Here is a 16,681-nt window from a genome sequence, read left to right as displayed (position 1 = left end):
ATTTCCTCCGCTTGTTGTAACACACGCTCCATTTCCTTGCACTCAACTTGACATTATAAAGTCTCTCTCATACCTCCCTCTTTGGTTGCTTTCTCACAATCATCCGTGAACTCATTTCGGTTGTGATATGAGTCCCAAGAATCTATCTTTTGACGGATGGTTGCTTGAAATCGGTCCATTTCTTCCTTGAAACGATCCCTTAATTCTTGTTCCGCTTTACTAACGTAAGTAGGATCATATTGCTCTTGGATTAATGGACATTGATATGCTTCCATGGGGGTTTGTGGCGGAGAGGGGAATTCATGATATGGTTGGAAAGAAGATTCATCAAAACTTTGAGGTGGGAAGTTATTTTGGTTATTAGAGGAGGGTGGGATTATGCGAGACGTAAATTCTTGGAGGGTAGAGGTGAAACTAGTGAAGGCGGTTTGGAGTTCTTCTTGCTCTTGAAGAATGATACCAAGTGTATCATTTATGGGGACTTGGGTTGGAGGGTAAAAATGTTGGAGTGGTGGTGATTCAAGGGTTGCTTGTTCATAATCGTCACAAGGGTATGCATAGGGGGAATATAGATTTGGGTCATATATAGGCAATTGGTGGAAATAAGATGGGGGTTGAGAGTATGGTGTGTAGAATGATGGTGGTTGAACGGTATAACTATGATAAGAGTCATCATATCCATAGGAATGATATGCATTATAGGAAGGATTACCATCATAGTGACTTGAAGGGGAAGGTTGCCATGGTAATTGCTCATATGGATGTGGCTCCCTTCCTGAGAATTCGTCTATCCCATAATGTGAGCCATCATTCAAGTTTTCATCGCCTACAAAGTAGTCATAGTCATATCCAAAACCACAAGGATGAGAATTCATAGTGGCAATTAGAAACAAAACCAATATAGATCTAAAACTAACAAAAACTAACAAACAAACAAAAGACAAACATATTCACAATATTCACATATTTACATTAACCAAAAACATGGCACTCATGCGCATTCCCCGGCAACGGCGCCATTTTGACGAATGAATTTTTGCCGGTATAGAAATTATCAAGTAATCAATCGTAGTATAGTCTAAACCGATGCAAAATCCATCATCAAACAAATCTACAATCTATAACCGAGAGTATTAGTCCCGAGTCGTTCTTCCCTAGGAATGCTACAAGGATGCATGCTATTGGTTAAGTGGTCTTTTGTGGTCTAGAAGTGTTAATGAAAGGGAACAACAATCAATCAATAGTAAAAACCTTGGCCAAGGTTGAACATTGGAAGTTCCATCACTATAGTTTCCTTCAATTGTGATAACAAGGGAGTGTTGCTTTACTTAGTTAACCCCTAATCATAGAGGAAAGTCAAGTAAAAGTAATTAACTCAAGTCACAAGTCCTAGTCTTACCCTAGGGAGGTCTAGCTTTAGTGCACTCTAAGTCAATTAGCAATCCTCAATTCTTAATCAACAATTGACATCCATTATTCAAGTGTCTCCAATGACTCAACCCCTAGGCCAAGTGAGGAGATACTACTCCATATCTAAAGTTGGCATTTTCTCAAACACTTGGAGAGCAAGAATGGAAGACATAGTAAAATGGAGAGAAAAGAATTAGAATCAAAGCAATTCAACACAAGAGATTAACAACAATCAACAATGAACAACAATGAAAATGAAATCTTCAATGAATCAATAGAATCTAATAACAACAAAGTTGAATCTAAGACTCATGAGAATTGAACAATTACAAAACCTAATGAGATTAGAGAAGAGGATCTACAACATGAACAAAGTAAATTGAGTGTTGTAATAGATCTCACCAAGGAATGGTTGAGAATTGAGAAAATGAAGATGAATCCTAGAGAGAAGTTGGAGTTTCTCTCTCTACAAATGTAACTAACTAAAAATATCTACCTAATGATCTAAAATTAGTCTATGGATGTGAATGTGTATGAATGTGTTTTAATCCCCTTCAATCCTTGGCCTTTATATGCCTTTTGACGCCAAAGTTGGTTGCTGAAAACCCTCCAAAATCGCCAGACACGTGTTGTAATAAAAGAATCACGTGCGGCTACGACGCGCGCGCGCACGGTACGTGTGCGCGTCCTTGGCTAATTCTGCGGCGTGCGCGCGAGCGCCTTGTGCGCGTACGCGTGCTTGGCTGAGATCAACTCTTTGGCTTTTTGTGCTTCTCTCCTCTTGTATGCTTCCTTCCTTGCTTCCTTTGATCCATGCCTAGCCTATTTCAATCCTGTAATTACTAGCAAACACATCAAGGCATCTTATGGAATCAAAGAGAAATTAGAATTCATCAAGATAAGGCTTAAAAAGCATGTTTTTACACTTAGGCACAAATACAGGAGCGATTACAAAACCATGCTAATTCATAGGCTAAATGTGACAAAAGGTTATCAACATACTCTAAATTCAATGCAAAATAAACCGTCAAATTGGGGTTTGTCAGGAGAGTGCCTTTCCTCATTAAAGGAGCATGCCTTTCCACCTTCTTCTGGAGGACATACGAAGGAAAATACCTTTCCACATCGAAGGAGTGTACTTTTTCACCTTGCAACCAGAGAAGAATGTGGAGAAAATAATACGAGGGAGAGTGCCTTTCCACTTTTCCCATACCCTCGTCACAACAAGAGAGAAAACTTCTGTCCTCAACTTGCTATCCGAATACATTTTCAAGTTAACGAGCAAGTGGGATCGCACCCAAATCTTGTCCTCTCGACCATTCCGGCCACACACACACCTCGACCATTCCGGCCACACACAGTTACTCAAACCTAACATATTATGCACCAAATCATCAACACAACATATCCTTGCCATCACCATAATAACCTTCACAACCTACCATTTCTTACTCTTAACGATTCCAAAGACATCATCAAGTTTAACATTCACCAACCCAATATACATATATATACACACATTCATATCATTTTATAAATCTCCATCAACTCATCACTTAACACACCTTCATGAAAAATAGAAATCAACATCAAAGGTGCTAGTCATCAAACATATTCATACATTCGAACCTATTCTATGGTCATCTAGCCTATGTTTTTACAAGACATTATATATTAAATACGAGAAACCAAAATCATACCTTGGCCGATTTTCTTGTATAACCCAAAGACAACTCATTTAGGCAAGGTCCAAATCTCCACCGCTAAGATTTAGCTCCCAAAGTTCCCACTCAAGCTTCCACCCTTTTCAATTATGTTCCAAATCCATTTATAAACTACCTAACACATAATACCACATCCATACACATAAACTTAATTCTCAATTACAATCAATTAAGGGATTCACCAGGGATTGAGGATCCTTACCTTAACTGTACCTCAAGCTAATAAAAACCTGCTAATTTTTTAAGTTAATAGGATCTTATAACATCAAAATTCAAAGGTCTTAATACCTCACAACATGCAAATTTTCAAAATTGGGAGAGGAAAAATTGGGAATAAAAACATGGCTTTCTTACCAAATTCTTTATTGGACTTTGTAGAGATTGACGTTGCGGTCGCGTGGCCGCAAACGGTGTGGCGATTGGAGCTTGGAATAGAAAGATATCTTAGTTTTAAATTGGTGTTAGGATTTGAGCTCCACATTCAGCCCTTTCCTCCATGGTTCAGCATTCCTCATGCAATGAGGAAGGGGGATGGCTGAATCCTTTATATAATGAGGCATGGGTTGGGCCTTGGGCCAACATGGGCCTGGTTCGCCTAGTGCGGCCCGTTCGACTCAATCTTAGGCCAAATCCTTTAAAATTGGTGTCAAAATTCTGTTTTAATTAGTTCTATCTCACTAAATCATAAAATTTAATTTTCTAATTTATTTGATTAATAATTAATTTATGAACTAATTATTCACTAATTACTCAGGGTTTACAAGCCTCAAACGAATAAGTGCTGCGACATGTAAAATAGCATGCCCCAAGCCAAAGTTAGGAGATTTGTTCTCATAAGTAAGGATCTAGCAATTAATTGGAAGCGTTTAATAAGTGATTCTGCTAATCCATTTTGTCTGTGAACATGAGCTACTGGATGTTCAACACTTATTCCATTAGCCATACAATAAGCATCAAAAGTTTGGGAAGTAAATTCACTAGCATTATCAAGACGAATTGCTTTGATTGGATTTTCTAGAAGTTGTGCTTTTAATCGAATAATTTGAGCAAGTAATCTCGTAAACGCCAAGTTGCGAGAAGACAATAAGCACACATGTGATCATCTCGAAGATGCGTCTATTAGGACCATAAAATATCTAAAAGATCCACATGGTGGATGAATAGGTCCACATATACCGCATTAAATCCTTTCTAGGAATTTAGGAGACTCAAATCCAATATTTACTGGTGATGGCCTTAAAATTAACTTTTCTTGAGAACATGCAACACAACAAAATTCAATAGATTTAAGAATCTTCTGGTTCTTTAGTGAATGTCCATGGGAGTTTTCAATAATTCTCCGTATCATAGTTGTTCCTTGATGATCCAATCGATCATGCCAAGTTATGAATACATTTGGGCTAGAAAACTTCTCGTTTACAATGACATGTGATTCAATTGCACTAATTTTGGTATAATATAACCCAGATGAAAGTGAGGGTAACTTTTCTAATATAACCTCTTTGTTTAACTCATGAGTTGTAATACATAAGTACTCATGATTTTCCTCACTCATTGTTTCAATATGATATCCATTTCAGCGAATATTTTTAAAACTCAATAAATTCCTTAGAGACTTGATAGATAATAGTGCATTATTTATTATGAATTTTGTTCCTCTAGAAAACAATATTATAACTCTTCCGGAGCCTTCTATCACATTGTGCGAGCCAATAATAGTATTAACATATTTTTCTTTTGGCACAAGATGGGTAAAATATATATCACTTTTGAGAATGGTGTGTGAACTTGCACTATGCGCAAGGCATATATCTTCATTATATATCCTTACCATTTCCTTCCAAGATAAATAATAATAAAATGAGTAGTAATACATGCACAATCAAATTGAATTCTTGATTGAAATTATTTTTCTAAGAAATACAATACATAATGTCATATACTAAAATTTTATTATTATTATTATTATTATTATTATTATTATTATTATTATTATTATTATTATTATTATTATTATTATTATTAAAACTTGACACATTTAATAATTTTAAAATTCTTAAACATAAACATTAATATTTCATTATTTATATACATTATATTTGAAACTTAAATACATAAAAATAAAACTTAACAAAAAGTTTCTTACATTATTTATTTACATGAATACTTAACAATTTCACATATTAAACTATTCTATCATTTATCAAATGACCAATATTTTTTTCAGGATCATCAAAGAAATCAGATATATCATAATGAGTGGTGAAATTTTCAGCATCATTTGAAACAAAATTTGTTTCCTTTCCTTTGTCGTCGTCCTTTTCAAATATGCTTGATAAAGATCGACTAGGTGCCTTGGTATAGGACATGTATGCAACCAATGACTCTTTCCACCACAACGGAAATACTTATCCTCTGTTGATTTATTTTGCCTAGAGTTTATTTCTTTATCCCACTTCTGGTGAAATCATTTCTTGTGAACATAATTTCTTTTCCTTCCATAATTTTTCTTGTTACTAAAGCCTTGCCATTTACCTCTTCTAGGGTAATGATTTGTCACATTTATTTTAGGAAATGGGACCGCGCCAGTAGGGCATGCTTCGTGATTCTTTAAGAGCAACTCATTGTTGCGTTCAGCAACAAGAAGGTAAGAAATTAGCTTAGAATATTTTTTAAATCTTTTTTTCGATACCGCTGCTGCAGGAGCACATTCGAGGCATGGAAGGTCGAGAATGTTTTCTCCAACATATCATTATCAGTTATCTTTTTCCCACATAATTTCATTCGTGAGATGATTCGAAACATTGCAGAATTATATTCATTTATGAATTTAAAATCCTGTAGACGCAAGTGCGTCCACTCATATCGGGCTTGAGGAAGTATCACCGTCTTTTGATGATTATACCTTTCTTCAAGATCTTTCCACAAATCTGTAGGATCTTTTAATATAAGATATTCATTTTTCAATCCTTCGTTAAAGTGACGACGAAGGAAGATCATGACTTTGCATTGGTTTTATCCTTTTGGGATACATTATTTTCAGCCTTAATGGTATTTCCAAGATCCATTGAATCAAGATGGATTTCAGCATCTAGTATCCATGATAAATAGTTGTTTTCAGATATATCAAGAGCATTAAATTTAAGATGAGAGAGCTTCGACACAATGAAAATTTGTTACCTGAGTCTTCTTAAAATTTAATCAGAGTCTCGTACTGATAACGTATTGTAAAATAAATAAAGAATATGTACTAAATATAAAATAAAGATGTATAAATAAAAGACTCTAATATTAATATAATTAGTTCAAAAATAATAATTTATATATATATTTACTAATATTATATATTGTAATATATATATATATATATATATATATATATATATATATATATATATATATATAAAGAGAGAAACATAAAAAAAATTTAATTTTTTATTAGTGTGTCTCATGTCTTATATACGCGCTCCTATTTATACATGTATAACATTTTTATTTTTAACTTTCATTAAAATTCAATTTAACTTTAAAAGCCTCATTCTTTCATTAAAAAAAAAAAAAGTCAGCTACCCATATAGTGAATGATCATCCACACGGCTCTTATTACAACCGTGGTGAGATTACTAGTAAAAGAAATTTTGTATCTATAGTGCATGTTACAAAATAAGAGAGAGAAAAATATGTTATTAATGAGTTAAGAGATTTCCATGCGTGTGGGAAATTGAGAATTAATGAGTCAGTCCATTCAGAAAAAGGTGAGAAACTACTACGGCGTGCTACAATGGAGACCGCGTCCACGCCGTTAAGTCAACAAACATTGACAACAACTAACGTCACGGATGATAGATGCATTCATCCCATCTCAATCCTATATTTTTTGAAAAAAATACATTTTTTTAAGTGAGAAATTTAATAAATTAAAAAGTTAAAATTTAATTATTATTAATTTTATCATTTATATAATGTATGAAGTTTATTATGTTAATTTAATGATAATTAAAATAATATTTTTATTATTTGTTTAGTAACATATCAATCTCTAGTGTCATATTTAATTTGTCAAAATATCAAAGAAAAACATAAACATAATTCATTATTGTTTTTTTAAATTTATTAAAAAATAATATATTTAAATAATTATTCTATATAAATACACTAATTTAAAAAAAGAGAAAATATTAATTTATTTAATAATTTTTAACTTTTTAAATAAAAAATTTTAAAATAAAAATTTATATAAAATTATTTAATGATATTTAACTAATAATTTTAGACTAATATAAAATAAAAGAATAGTGACTTGTGGCATATGGTTAGGAATTTAAGATGTTATTAAAAACACTAGTTATCAAATCCGATCTGCGGTTGGGCGAATTAAAAATATAGTCATTCGATTATTAATTTGGGTTAAATTCGGTTGATCGAGTTAAAAATTTGGTCATTATTTAAATTGGTCAAGTAATTAACTTGATAAAATTTAGTCAAGCTCGATAAAACTTATCAAAACTAACCAAAAATCGGTTAAAACTGATTTGGTCGAATCTAATAAAACTCGGTTTAAACTAAAAAAATATATTATTTTTTATACGTGATATTTTTTATTAAATGTATCACATGAATAAAATTAAATTATATTTATAAATTTAAAGTAAAAAATTATATTTTATTAGTTATAATATATTTTCTATTTATATAATTATTATTTTATTTTTTCTATAAATATTTAACCAGTATAATAAATATAAAATTATAAATATTTAAAGAATATAATAAATATAAATTAATTGATGAGTTATTAAAATTAAAATAATAATTAATTTAATATTAAATAAAACTAAAACAAGGTATTTATTTTAATTATAACTAAATTAATTAGTTCAATCCATAATTATTAATTAAATTAATAACTTAATCATCTTTAATCAGTTGGATTAATGATTTGATTATGAGAACTAGTTGGGAAAGAGAGAGTGAGTTAGAGAACCGTGGGCGTGAGTGTCCAATAGAAACAAAAGGAATGAAGTCACGACATACGTAATGCAATGGGTATCCAAACAAAAAGGGCCTAAACCTTGTTGCCCAAGCGTGGCTGTGGCTGACCAAAGAATCTGATGCCAGTCATACCAAATTTTTGTGGACCCACCAACAATTTCGGAGCCACACACTCTCTCTCGAATTGAAGAATGAAGCGTCTTTGACAATTCACAAATGAAATCAAACTTATTATAACATCTTATTTTCATAGCTCTATAAATACGCGCTCAAAACCCACACAAACCAATTCCTAATTCTCATATAAAAACTCTTTCTTTCTCTCTCTTTTTCGAAACCAAAAAAACAAAAACAGAATGTGTCCTTCTGGCAGGAGCCTCCGCACAACTGCCTCCTCCGGTTTCCGACCAGCCTTCGACATCCTCGACGCTGACCACGACGGAAAGATCAGCCGCGAGGACCTCCGCGCCTTCTACTCCTCCGTCTACGGCCGCGGAGAAGATGACGTCATCGGTGCAATGATGACGGTTGCCGACACCAACAAGGACGGCTTCGTGGAGTACGAGGAGTTCGAGCGCGTTCTCTCTGCCGTGGGAAACACCGAGAGGTGCGGCACCTCGAGACCGGTGGGGTGTGGAGCCATCGAGGATGTGTTCAGGGTCATGGACAGAGACGGCGACGGCAAGCTCAGCCACCGTGACCTCAAGGTATACATGGAATCCGCCGGATTCTCCGCCACCGACGACGATATCGCCGCCATGATACAGTTCGGCGGTGGAGACCAGAACGGCGGCGTAACCTTCGATGGCTTGCTTCGTATATTAGCTCTTGATTGTGCTCCGCATAATTAGTCAGTAGTTATTGTTCGATTTGAATGAACACGTTTTTTTTTTTTTTGAGAATTGAGATTATGATGAAAAATCGGAGATACAATACGTGAATACGTACAAAGCTATGAGTTGTTATAATCGGTGGGAACGTGACGAATTAAACTTAAGTTTCTGTCTTGGTGTTTGTATTTTTTATTATTAATTTACAAAATGTTGTTTCCGTAACTATGGAAAATGGACAAGCGTTTTTGGCTTTTAGCATATGACAATGAAAGAAGCATATTCGTTACAAGTTGTGGTTTTGATGCAATGAGACACTGGGGTCTGCAGCAGAATGCAGTTGCAGATATGATATCACGTTCTATTGTTTTGATTAACTCATCGACCGAATCCAGAAAGCATTTTTTGATTCTTAGACACAAGTTTTTGAACTTGTTGAATTTCGTATAATGACAATAAATATCTTATATATTTCAACTATTATTCATATAACACATTTTGCTTCTTCCAATAATGAATACAAGAGCAGAACATACTATTTCAGTGCTAGAAGAGATTTTGTACACGAAAAACTAGCGTCATAATCTGGACATATTTAGTTAGAATATTATTTTACTATAATAGGACATATTTATTTAGGATATTATTTTGCTATAAGAAAACCTATTGTCCGAATTGGATATATGTACAGTATATAACACCTATAACTAGAAGTTAATCAACTTTTTTCATGAGCTTTTAAAACTTCAATTTAAGCTTTACCATGTGATTCTCTAAAATGCGTGTTTTATCGATTTTTAATAAATAATGGTCTAAGAGCGAAACCTACTTCTCTTTTGTGGGTATCAGTTTTATTTGTATCAAAATTTATGCCTTCGATTAAGTTTTCTGACCATCATCTTCGACACTATTTCCCACGTGCATAGAATAACTGCCATCAATTATATTCACTTATCACTCTTCTTCGATAAGACTTATCTATATTCTTCTGATCTCTTCTTTAACATATTTGACCTCCGTCGAATCTGTCTCTTCGATTTCCACACTTGAATCAATCGATTAATAGAGAGTACTTAATTGGCTCTAATCCAAAGTTAATTGTAACATGTATTTGGAGGTTAATCGAAATATTATTTTGGCACTTGACAACAATCAAAGTCTAAATTTGTCGAACATTGGTTTATCAAAGAATTCAATAACATCTTTATCGAAAATATTATTTTTTGATATAACAAATACCCCATAAATATTTATGTTTTTGACTAGAAGGAAGAAAATATAAATACTTACTGTTATTCAATATTTTTTACAACGATACTAGCCATTTTTTTTATCTTCCTGAAAATATTTCTCATTAACATAGTTGAATCTATTTTTAGGAATGAAGTTTCAACTGCTTTATCCCTAGAAAGATAATTCGATTTAAAGGAAAAGATTTTTTCCCTCATCGAAAAGTAAAAGGAACACCAGTATTAACTCGACGCAATTGTCGACCATTTTGGTTACCACCCATTCGATTTCAAAAAATGATATATCTATCACGGCCTCAAACAAAATAACTATATCGAGTCTGTTGCTGTTGATATTCTCCCATCTTTTCAATCACCAAACTCTTGCAAATTTTTTATCCATCCAATTCCAATAGCTATTCTTTGTCAAAATTTTTTATCATGCCATTCTTGAAGAGCCAAGGATAATAATTTTTTTTTTCAATTTATCGAAGAAAAATGATCTTCGATATAAGAAATGTCCCCAAGCATTTGTTTTCAACATCTTGAAGTAAAGTGGTTGTTTGTCGAACAATTAGATCTTCGACATTTTGTTGAATATTTTCAGCCACATTTATTTTCGATACCTTATTGAATTTTTTTATGACAACATATTACCCAAATTATAATAATTTTCCTTTTTTTCTCGGATTATTGTGGTAAGAGAGTTGTCATATTTGATTATTCAAAAAATTATGATCAAGATCCATGAATCCTTTTTTTTGAATTTCCAACTTCACAATTTAAAAATTGAATAGAGAAGTTTTTTCTTTTTCGAAATTTGATCAACTTTATAAAGTTTCAAAGTTGATAAAAGATTTTTTTCTTTTTCACAATTATATCTAACAACTGTCAATAACCGCTTCTCAAGAACTTCTTTTTACAAATATATTTGTACATACTTTTATAGAGTACGCAATTCTTTTCAAAGTGTTCCAATATGCACCTGTAACTTGACAAAGTTTAAATTTGTCAACTATTGGCTTGTCGAAAATATTATTTTTGAAGATTTTTTTTACTGGATAGACAAAAGCAAAAATACTTATCATTATTGAATATTATTTTCAACAAACTCATATTCAACAATTTCTCTTTTTTTTTCTTTTTTTCTTTTTTTATTTTTTCAACTTGTCGAACTCTCTCAACTAAATAGGATAAATCAGAAATATGCATATTGAGTAATTTTCGACGCATATACAAGCCAAGACCTTTGATGATTATTTTGACGATTTCGCTTTCAGGATCTATCGATTCTCCATCATCTCGTTCTATTGCAAGCAAATCTGTCTACGAGAAATTCAATTCTTCCTTATAAAATTGAGCATAAAATGCATTTTTCAATTGTGCCCCTGTTAAAATTGAAATGGGTCTCAGATTTGAAAACCAAGTAAAAGCATTTTTCTGTTAATGAAGTAGGAAAAAATTTTATTCTCAGGTTTTTATTATTTGCCAAATTTCTAATTTGACCATATAGCGAGCTATATGCTCGACAATTGATAAGGGTGTTCATGGATCGGATTCGATCCGAAAATTGCGGATATGAATCCGATCCGCAAGGCTATCAGATCAGATCCGCACACTAATCGGATCGGATTGCGGATTTTGTGTAGGTATCCGTATATCCGATCTGCATATCTGTGTATCCGCAAAAATAAAGAAATAAATAAATAAATAAATAAATATTCTTTTTATGTTTTATTTTAACTAATAATTATCATATATGTTGTATTATTTTAATTTATTATTAAAGAAAAATATATTTAATATTATTTTAAGAGTAAACGTATTTTTAAAAATAGAAAAATGAATTTTATTGATATTTTTTAATAAAAATAAGCTTTTTAAAATATTTTTGTGTTTTGCGGATATATTTGATATCCGATATGATCCGATCTGCAAATGTGCGGATCGGATCGGATCCTAACTAAAAAAATGTGGATATTGGATCCGATCCGATCCTATGATTTTAGTGCGGATCGAATCAAAATTTTGGCCATATTCGATCCGCGTTCACCCCTTACAGTTGACTCTCCAGCCTCTTCTAGCAAATTTTGTAATTATTTTGAAATTTTTTACACCCATTGGCACTTCTATCATTTGCACTGTAGCAGGGAAAGGATAAACAAAATATGGTCGATGCATGAGACCCACATTGATACCCATTCTATTGAGGACATCCTCGACAATCTTTGTCACTTGGTAATGATATCCACACTCTGTGTGAAGTTTATTCAAAACTTCATCAGCATTTTGATCTCGTCGAATGACATAAGAGATATTTTCTTCCCTTTCAAGATTGTTAAATACATTTTCCTCATTATATCATACATTCTCCTTATCTACTACCAAATCTTGGGGAATATGCTGTCCCTCATTATAATAACAATTTGAGCAATTCTCTCGACTTGTTTAGCCAGTCGATCATATTTTGACTCATTGTTAGCCAGGATAGGATTCACAATAGTAGTCATTTGGTGAGTCAACAGGTTGACAAAATCATGATGGCTTTCATTAATATATTGTCTAAACTCAACCATCAACTCTGAATTATTCGGCGAAAAGCTCACTTGATAATCTCGATTGATGTCAGGATATGAAAAAGAAGATTGGTTAGAAATCGTACCTGGCACATTTTCAAATCTAACTGAAAATGTGTAACTGCATATGGGAGGCATATAGCCAGGAGGAAGGCCAAATGGAGGCCAACTTGCGGTTACTTGCGGTTGATTCTGCACTGGGGTGATCCTAGCACGTGGATTTCGCCCACTACCACCAACACTTGCACCAATAACTGCAATATTCTCCTTAGAATTATACTCTGCATGTGAAATCAAATCTACAGAAGTTTGTGTATCAGTTATTGGGGCGTTATTACTTATTTCTGCATTGTCATTTGAAACTTCTTCAGACATGATAACAATTCTACCATTTCTTAATAGCATGTACCAAATATCAATACTGCATGTATAATGAAACAGTGGAAAACAAAATATTTTGACACAATTAAATTTTAAAACTGTCCCACCGGGCGTGCCAATTTATTTTGTCAATTTTTAACAAATCGACGGTGGTTCAATTCTAATGGTCTAAGAGCAAAACATACTCTTCTTTTGCGGGTACCAGTTTTATTTGCATCAAAATCTATGCCTTTCACAATGACGAAGAAGAAAGAACCAAACTTTGCAGAAATTCAGAATGAACAATAACACTTAAACGGCTTGAATAAAAGGAAAATTAAATTACAGAAAGGAAGAGTGTTTGGAAAAATAAATAAAAAATTAAAAGATAAAGACTGGAAAGGGTAAAAGTTGCTAAATTTAAAGGAAAGCAAAGGTAAGGAAGATAAATTGCATGAAAAGAAAGTTGCATGGAATTTAAATGAAAAGTAAATACAAAGAAAAAAACTCTTGACTGACTCAGAAAGTCGCTGTGGATGTGAGTGAGTGTGAGTGTTTTTTCTGAAAAGATTCCAACCCTTTCTTCATCTGCATCTTGTCAATTTATAGGCCAATCCGTCCAATTATTTGCTGATACGTCATTCTGACTAGGGGTGTTCAAAACCGATCCAGACCAAACAAAACCGATCAACCGAACCAAAAAAACTAAAAACCGAACAAGCCGACAACTGAAAAAACCGAGAAAAAATCATATTTTGCTGTTTTTTATGCGGTTCGGTTCGATTTTTGATTCTAACACTGAAAACCCTAACCAAACCGAACCGAACCGGTCAACTTAAAAACCCTAAAATCTATTAGACCATTACCCCACCCCACCCCCCACTAGATCAGATAAACTAGTGTTCTACACTCCTAACCTAGCGCAGCCACTCTCTCTCAATGAAGCCCCATTACCTCAACCCCTCATAGCCGCGCCTCCCCAGCCCTTCCCAGCCCTGCCTCCCACTCTCCCATCACCTCGCAGCCCCACCTAGTCCCGCCGATCCAGCCCCTCCCAGTCTCCCCGAACCATAGCCTCGTAGCCCCTCCCAGCAGCGCCGAGCAGTGCCGTGCTGTGCCGGACCAGCCACCCATCAGCGATGTTCAACCGTTCCTGGCAGCGCGAACCAGCGAACCCAGCCCCTCCCAGCAGCGCCGAACCTGCGCCTCCCAGCCCCTCCCAGCACCTCTGTTCTATGTATTATCTATTTGTTGTTGATTGTTCACTTATTTGTTGATGATTTTTTGAAATTGTTAATAATTTTATTTTGTTTTAATTTCTGCTACTGTTTGAATAATTTATGTTTTATGTTCAGTGTATTTTTGCAATTGCTAATTGTTGTTGATTGTTGTATTTGTTTATGCAATTTGTTGTATTTGGGGGTTTTAGCTTATGAATGTGTATTATTTCTAGTTGTTAGAGTTCTAGCCTTCTAGGTTCTGATTGTTAAAGAAGGTGTGTTTTTTATTGTTAGGGTTCTAGGATCTGATTGTTAGAGAAGGTGTAAGGTATATTTAACTGCATTTTATATATAATTAATTGTTGGGTTTGAGATTTGTGTGCTGATGTAGTTGCCATAAGGAATTCATTTGGTGCCACAAATTACCTTGTTGTGCTATATATATATATATATATATATATATATATATATATATATATATATATATATATTGGTCTTTTTTTATTGCTAGTTTACTGATCATTGTTTAATTTATTTGTTATTCTGTTTAGGGAAATTTATTTGTTGGTTCACTAATCATTGTCACCTCTTAATTTAAGCAGATTTTGATTTTTTTTATGACAGTTCCATTGATGGAGTTATCAAGGAGAACTTTACGGAATAGTTTGTCCTATTTGTTATAACACTTATAATTTTGGTTATGATGTACTAAAAAAGAATATGCATGAATATGAATATCTTGATAAGAATGGAATGGATTGTCAACTCTTTGAATGAGTGACTGATTCCTTATTTTAAACTCAGTGACTCTGAGATCTTGTGGAGAAAACTCTAAAAGTGGCTCCAAGACTTTCCTTTTGTTCAAAATTATAGTTACATTAGTAAAATTGCATATATGATATATGTGTTCTTATAAGAATAAAAGGATAACTTGAGTAGACATTATACATGCAAAAAATTGTCACAAACAGGTAGAAAAGGATGAAGAGGCAACATTTTTAAAAACCGAACAAACCGAACCAAACCAAATCGATTTTAATTGGTTTGGTTTGGTTCAGATGGTTTCGATAAAAAAACTGAACCAAACCGAACCGCAGTTTAATTAAATGATTAGATCGAATGATTTTTTTTCTCAAAAACCGAACCAAACTGCACCACGAATACCCCTATTGACTAATGCATCCTCCTAATTAGAAGCACTTGTCTCAAAGTCACGGGAGATAAGTCAAAGTAGAAAACCTCATAGTTCTGATAAGTCAGAGAGTCGAAGCAAGTCAAGAGGAAAGTACAAGCCAAGAAAGGAGTTCATTTGTCACCATTGTGGCAAGTCGGGACATATCAAGAAGTATTGTAGGTTCTTGAAAAGAGAACAATCAAAGGGAAGAAACGAAGACAAAGGTAAAGATAGTGATAAAGAGACTGTTGCTATTGTTTGTGAAGATGTTCTTATCACATATGATAAAAATTATGTGAATCTTGTATGTGATTATTTCACTTGGATTATGGACTCTGGTGACTCATGTCATGTCACTTCGAAACGTGAATTTTTCACTTCCTATACTGCTGAAAATTTTGGCAAGATCAAATTGGGAGATAAAAGAGTGTGTGATATCATTGGTATGGGTGATATGTGGCATGAAACCAACATGGGATGCAAGTTGCAGTTGAAGGACGTTAGGCATACACTAGATATGCGGTTTAATCTCATTTCAGTGAAGGCATTGGATCAAGAGGGGTATTGCACTTTCTTTGGTTGTGGAAAATACAATATTACCAAAGGGGCTCTCATTATTGCTAGAGAAGATAATAGTCTCACTACTCTCTACCGGCTGTAAACAAAGTTGTGCAAAGAAGATGTGAATGTAGCTGATGATTTCTCTTCTGATTTGTGGCACATACGTCTTGGTCACTTGAGCGAGAAAGGACTAAGCGTCTTAACCAAGAAGCACTCACTTTCCGTAAAAGGTACAACTTTAAATACTTGTACTCATTGTTTTGTTGGAAAGCAAGCTAGAGTATCATTTCATATTTCTGGACCTCATATAAGATCACATGTTCTAAATTTAGATCACATTGATGTTTGCACTATGGATGCTAAGACACTAGGTGGTGCATCATATTTTGTTACTTTTATTGATGATTATTCTCGAAAAGTGTGGGCTTTTGTTTTGAAATCTAAAGACCAGGTGCTCGGTATCTTCAAACACTTTCATGCAAGTGTTAAAAGAGAAATAAGAAGAAAATTGAAATGTGTTCGAGCGGATAATGGTGGTGAATACAGGGATCTGTTTGAAGACTATTGTAAAGGACATGGAATCAAGTTTGAGAAAACGGTTCCTA

General features: G+C 33.6%; 1 protein-coding gene across 1 annotated transcript; it reads left to right on the top strand.

Moving 5' to 3' along the window:
• The first annotated feature begins 8,096 nt into the window (after positions 1 to 8,096).
• On the top strand, positions 8,097 to 9,248 carry LOC112703165 (calcium-binding protein CP1). Its single transcript, XM_025754500.3, has one exon. The coding sequence runs from the start codon at positions 8,483 to 8,485 to the stop codon at positions 8,975 to 8,977; it is 495 nt and encodes a 164-aa protein (XP_025610285.1). The 5' UTR covers positions 8,097 to 8,482; the 3' UTR covers positions 8,978 to 9,248.
• The last annotated feature ends 7,433 nt before the right edge of the window (positions 9,249 to 16,681 follow it).

Source organism: Arachis hypogaea, chromosome 1, assembly GCF_003086295.3.
Source record: "Arachis hypogaea cultivar Tifrunner chromosome 1, arahy.Tifrunner.gnm2.J5K5, whole genome shotgun sequence".
Classification (NCBI taxonomy): Eukaryota; Viridiplantae; Streptophyta; class Magnoliopsida; order Fabales; family Fabaceae; genus Arachis; species Arachis hypogaea.
This window is presented reverse-complemented; position numbering and strand designations above follow the sequence as displayed.